Genomic DNA, 6,720 nt, shown 5'->3' on the forward strand with positions numbered 1-6,720 from the left:
GCACTGATTGCACACAGCACTGATTGCACACAGCACTGATTGCACACAGCTGTTTCATATCACTCATTCACTATTTAACACCCAATCTCACTCCGTTCTGGCTGCCGAGTATTGTATGCGCTTATCGCCCGCAGTGATAGCTACTCTACAGAGCCCTTGTTAGCTTCCTAGCCTAGCCTAGCCTAGTCTTGTCTTGTCTTGTCTGTTTTCTCGGTTTCTGATCCTTGCCTGTTTTCCTGGATTTATCCCTTTAATCTTGCCCTTTTGATTCTGTTCGCCGATCGAAGACCCACGCTAGCCCTAGGATTATTCTTGTGTCTTGCCCGCCATATACCTGTTTGCCATTGTTCGACCCTGCCTGTGTTTCTGACCTCTTCTGCTTTCAATAAAAGCTTGCACATGGATCCGCACGTCTCACGTCTTGTCAGCCCCGTAACAGATGCATCATGCAGTGCTGAATTTTCATCAGCTATTACTCCAGTCTTCAGTGTCATATGATCCTTCAGAAATCATTCTAATATGCTGATTTATTATCACTGTTGAAACTGTTGTGCTGCTTACTATTTTTTGGAACCTGTGATACTTTTTTCTTTGATGAATAAAATGTCAAAAAGAACAGCATTTATTTAAAATAGAAATATTTTCTAACAATATAAGTCTTTAATGTCACTTTTTATCCATTTAACACATCCTTGCTGAATTAAAAAAGTATTAAAATAAAGAAAAAAATGACTGCCCCCAATCTTTTGAATAGTAGTGTATATTGTAACATAAAATTTATATTTTGAATAAACCCTGTTCTTTTTAACTTTTCATTTATCAAGGAATCCTGAAAAAAGTATATGTCCCAAAAAATATTAAGCAGCACAACTGTTTCCAACATTGATTATAAATCAGCATATTAGAATGATTTCTGAAGGATCATGTGACACTGAAGACTGGAGTAATGATGCTAAAAATCCAGCTTTGCTTCACAGGAATAAATTATATTTTCAAGTATATTGAAACAGAAAACTCTTATTTTAAATTGCAATAATATTTCACAAAATTACAGTTTTGTTTTGTATTTTTGATCCAATAGATACAGCCTTGATGAGCAGAAGAAACGTCTTTAAAAAACATTTTAAAAATCTTACTGATCTTAAACTTTTGAACGCCAGTGTATATATATATATTATTTCAGTCAAAATTTATTTAATATTTTATAGACGGATTAATCATGTTGGTGCTTTTGTAATTGTGAATATCTACAGAAATTTTACAGTTTTATTAATCTGCAGACATAGCTGGATGTGATATGATGAGAACTGACTGTGGAAATATACACAGTGTTGATATAAACTCACTGAATTTCCGGGAGGACCTCTCTCTCCTTTTTCACACTGACAGGATTTGGGTTGTGGACACTGTAACAGAGGGAAGAAAAAAAAAACCTTAGAGATGAATGATATGCCATCACTGTATTATGTGGCACCGCAGGATATTTTATTTTATTTTATTTTGTACTAAAACTATTTAAACTCAAATCAATATTCTCAGTTGAATACGGTCAGTACAGTCAGCTGATCTTTATCACAAAATGACTGTACATGAAAATACATAGTTTTGTAAAAAGTAAATCATATTTACTTTGAAAAACAAACATTTACACTTTAAAATGTTTTTATGAAATAGCTATACTTACAACTGTGTTCGCAAGTTCACTCTGTAAAAGAGAAAATAGAGCATTGTAGACTGAACTGAACAAAATTTTAAACCATTAACAGATACATACATATTTTGAGTGGACTGTGATGTTTTTCATATGTGATGATAATTATGTATTAAAATTACTTTTTACGACCATAGTTTTTTAATCACATAGATTATGTGCATGATATGATGTATTACAGCTCCCCCAGTGTTTAGATTAGTGCTTGTTCAATGTATGTTTTTCCATTTGACCACCTTTTGAGCTTTAGGTACTGTACCCGTGAAAACTGCCCTGTCTCTAAACACTCACCAGTTCCCTGAAGAACTTGTCATCCAGCTGTGGGTCAGTGAGGCTGAACAGGTGCTGCTGCGGCGGTGCGCTGGCGATGGACCTCAGTCTACCATTGTCCTGCTCCTCTCGTGTGGATCCCGACAGCCCAATGACAAACATACGGATGTTGTGGTTCTTGGCATCTGCGGCTGCACTCACAGCACTGGGGCTGCGCGGGTGGTCCACCCCTTCCGTCAACAGAAGCGCTGCTCTTAGGCTGCTGGGCGATGTCTCGCGGGTGAAGAGCCGAGTGGTGTTTGAGATGACGTAAGCTGAGTAGGTGCCATGGCCGATGTAAGTCATGGCATCCACTTGGCTGTGGAACACGTCAATGTCCTGCCAGTCGCGGAAGTTGTGCTCCACTGAGACGGTGCTGCTGTATTGCAGGAGGGCGAGTCTCACCCGCATATGCCAGCCCGACACCTGTAGCTGCATCAGCCTGGTGCTGAAGCGCAACACGAACTCCCTCTGCCTCTCAAACAGAAGCATTTTGGCTTTCTCTGAACTGTCCACTAAAAACGCCAACTCCACTGGACAGAACAGAGCTGCAGGAAAAATAAATTAAGATATGACAGATTAGAGTAGACAGGCAGACAGGCAGAAAGAAGAGACAGACAGACAGAGAGACAGAAGAGAAATATGGACAGATGGTAGAAAGACAGAAAAGAAAGATGGACAGACAGACAGAAGAGACAGACAGACAGACAGACAGACAGACAGATAGAAAGACAAGTAGAAAGACAGACAGACAGAACAGAAAGATGGACAGGTAGACAGATAGAAAGACAAATAGAAAGACAGACAGACAGAAGAGAAAGATGGACAGACAGACAGATTGAAAGACAAGTAGAAAGACAGACAGACAAAAGAGAAAGATGGACAGGTAGACAGAAGACAAAGACAGACAGACGGGTAGAAAGACATTCAGACAGATTCAGACAGAGACAGACAGACAGAAGAGAACGACGGACAGACAAGTAGAAAGACATTCAGACAGAGACAGACAGACAGAAGAGAAAGATGGACAGGTAGACAGAAGAAAAAGACAGACAGACAGGTAGAAAGACATTCAGAAAGAGACAGACAGACAGAAGAGAAAGACAGACAGACAGAGATAGACAGACAGAGAGACAGAAGAGGAAGATGGACAGGTAGACAGAAGAAAAAGACAGACAGACAAAAGAGAAAGATAGACAGAAGACAAAGATAGACGGGTAGACAGAAGACAAAGACAGACAGACAGACAGGTAGAAAGACATTCAGATAGAGATAGACAGACAGAAGAGAAAGACAGACAGACAGAGATAGACAGACAGACAGACAGAAGAGAAAGATGGACAGGTAGAGAGAAGAAAAAGACAGACAGACATGTAGAAAGACATTCAGAAAGAGACAGCCAGACAGAAGAGAAAGACGGAGAGACAGGTAGAAAGACATTCAGACAGAGACAGACAGACAGAAGAGAAAGACAGACAGACAAACAGACAGACAGAGAGAGACAGAAGAGAAAGATGGACAGGTAGACAGAAGAAAAAGACAGACAGACAGGTAGAAAGACATTCAGATAGAGATAGACAGACAGAAGAGAAAGACAGACAGACAGAGATAGACAGACAGAGAGACAGAAGAGAAAGATGGACAGGTAGACAGAAGAAAAAGACAGACAGACAGAAGAGAAAGATAGACAGAAGACAAAGATGGACAGGTAGACAGAAGACAAAGACAGACAGACAGGTAGAAATACATTCAGACAGAGACAGACAGACAGACAGACAGGTAGAAAGACATTCAGACAGAGACAGACAGAAGAGAAAGACAGACAGACAGACAGAAAGACATTCAGACAGAGACAGACAGAAGAGAAAGACGGACGGACAGACAGACAGACAGAAGAGAAAGATGGACAGACAGACAGGTAGAAAGACAGACAGACAGGTAGACCAGTAGAAAGATGGACAGGCAGAAGTGAAAGATGGACGGACAGACAGACAGGTAGAAAGACAGACAGGTAGACCGTTAGAAGGACGGACAGACAGACAGACAGAAGAGAAAGATGGACAGACAGACAGGTAGAAAGACAGACAGACAGGTAGACCAGTAGAAAGATGGACAGGCAGAAGTGAAAGATGGACGGACAGACAGACAGGTAGAAAGACAGACAGGTAGACCGTTAGAAGGACGAACAGACAGACAGATAGAAAGGTAGAAAATGGACAGACAGACAGCCAGACAGAAGAGAAAGACAGACAGACAGACAGCAGACAGACGGTAGAAAGACAGACAGAATAGAAAGATAAACAGACGGTAGTAAGACAAACAGACAGACAGACAGATGAGAAAGACGAAGAGACAGACAGAAGAGAAAGACGGACAGAGAGACAGGTAGAAAAATGGAAAGACAGACAGAAGAGAAAGATAGACAGGTAGAAAAAATGGACAGACAGACAGAAAAGAATGATGGACAGACAGACAAACAGGTAGACAGAAAGGCAGACAGAAACATAGTGTTTCTTACTTTTGACTTCATTCTGCATGACACTGTTGTCTGGCTTCTGTCTGTTTTTTCTTCTGTTCTGGTTTCTAGCACTAGAGGACAGTATCAGCAGCAGGACACACAGCATCACACCACACTGCATCCTTCCTGCTTATTCACCGCCACTCTACAAACCAATCAGATGTCTGTTGTACTGTTTAACACATAACTGGAAATATGTCCTTAAAATAGTGTATTTATTTTTTGACATCACATCATGACTGTATTAAAGTCCACTTGCCTGTCTTATAGTAGTCGGACAGACAATGCAAATGCAAAATAAAACTTTAATTAAAACAGTTAGCCAAGTGTGGCTGTGTATTACAGTAATTTTAAAACAATACGTTTTTTTAGGCTATGAAAACTTTTTATCCATGCTAAAATCACTGTAATGCATAGCCCTGAATAGCTTTTTGTTTTAATAATCAATGTGTCTTTACTCCTGAGGAAACATAAGTATATAGTAGATAATAGTTTATTGCAGTGATTAATAGTGCAGTTCATCAAATTTAACTGATTTTTTGCAATACACCTTGACTGTAGAAATGCTGAGGGGTCAGAAAGGGCATATCCTATGAACTCTCCTGAGGCTGTCATGCACGTGGCCTGTACATTTCAGCCCTGAAGCTGCTACAAAATCACTTCAGTGTGACACAAGCATGCTGCTGCTGTTACACCAGGGAATTTTACTGAGAAATATTTACATTTTATTTTATAATGATGTTATCCTTCTTTTTACAATTGAATGCACATTTTCATCCATGTTTTTTAAAGTCACGTTTTTAAAACTCCTTCTGTGCTGCTACAAATATTAATAAAAATAATTAAATTATTAATTAAATATTATATTAATATCATATTTAGCACATAATTATATTAATATTTTATTTTATTTTACTCTTTATCGTAAAGATATAAACTTTTCAACTTCACATTATATCAACAGCTGCAACACAAAATATAAATCTGCTTTCTTGTGTCCAAGAAAATAACGAATATCATCTGAAAATGTAACAGTAGGCATTTATTATAGTGGTTCCTTACCAAAATGTTGACTGCTGTCTGTACTGTTCGTCTCCTTAATAACCCAGTGCAATCATTGAGGTCCAGTTACATTCTCATGGTGTGTGATATCTCTGTATGAAAGAGCTAGAGGCAGAACAGGCAAAGTTTCATTGCGGCCAGGCATGTAATCTGTGAATAACGCAGTAATACCCTCTCTAGACTCTATCAGAGCTCAGTGTGCCAGTATCCTGACAGTAACCAGCTCACTGCTCTGGGACTCATAGAGTTAAACCCCCTTTTGTCGGTGGATAAGGAGGGCGATTATTCTGACAGCTTTGATTCCTGAACTCCTGTCAAACATTTTATGTGTCTTTTCAACCATTAGCTCACAGACATAGTGTAAAAAATCCCTGGAAAAAATAAAAAAGTCTGTCTTAAATTAAATTGCATTACTAATAGAGTATTAATAAATAGATTGTCTCTAAATTTGATAAAACTATGGGCAGATGGAAAATCCTCTGAGAAATCTGCAGGTCTAAACTGGATTTCTTTCAGTGTCCTCAAGCTAAAAAGGAAAATGTCTATTTTAGAAACAGAAGCTCTCTCTCTCACCTCAGAACTGGCTTTATAATATTAACTTTATATTTATTTATTTTTTCAACTTTGCCAAAAATTTTACTTTTGTAAAGTTTAAATGTTTTAATTATTCTTAAAGGATTTTTAGATGTGTCACAATTTAGGCTGAATATAGGTTTTCATGATCTTAAAAGAATAAAAAAAATATATATATATATATATATATTGACTTATAATTAAAAGCATAGACTAAATATTTAAATCAATTGTAGACGATTTTTGTACATGTATAGAAAATTACTAAAATATTTATTTATTTATTTAAGGACGGAACATACTGTTTGCCCCTGCCTGGACCTTTGCTTTGTACCTGGATTATCCCTCTAGCCTCGCCTCTGTTGGATTACGTTCGCCGTCGACTGACCCTCGCTTGTTTACTGCACTGCTCTTGTTTTGTCTTCTATATACCTGTTTGCCATTGCCTGACCCTCGCCTGTTTTGAGCACGCCCTAAATAAAGCTTGCAAATGAATCCGTATGTCTCACGTCTTGTTTGCCCCGTAACAGAATACTCGGCCACACGA

At 38.5% G+C, this 6,720-nt stretch overlaps 1 protein-coding gene across 1 annotated transcript in view; it reads right to left on the reverse strand.

The window, feature by feature from the left end:
- col28a1a (collagen, type XXVIII, alpha 1a) overlaps positions 1-5,799 on the reverse strand; it is a 23,691-nt gene extending 17,892 nt beyond the window's left edge. Inside the window, exons 1-5 of the mRNA XM_016466254.1 lie at positions 5,601-5,799; positions 4,539-4,683; positions 2,003-2,568; positions 1,685-1,705; positions 1,347-1,406 (exon numbers count right to left, since the gene is read on the reverse strand). Coding sequence (XP_016321740.1) covers positions 1,347-1,406; positions 1,685-1,705; positions 2,003-2,568; positions 4,539-4,659 — 768 coding nt within the window. The 5' untranslated portion in view covers positions 4,660-4,683; positions 5,601-5,799. The remainder of the gene's footprint in view (positions 1-1,346; positions 1,407-1,684; positions 1,706-2,002; positions 2,569-4,538; positions 4,684-5,600) is intronic.
- Positions 5,800-6,720: the final 921 nt, after the last annotated feature.

The sequence above is a fragment of the Sinocyclocheilus anshuiensis genome, unplaced genomic scaffold (genome assembly GCF_001515605.1).
Source record: "Sinocyclocheilus anshuiensis isolate Anshui unplaced genomic scaffold, SAMN03320099.WGS_v1.1 scaffold132, whole genome shotgun sequence".
Classification (NCBI taxonomy): Eukaryota; Metazoa; Chordata; class Actinopteri; order Cypriniformes; family Cyprinidae; genus Sinocyclocheilus; species Sinocyclocheilus anshuiensis.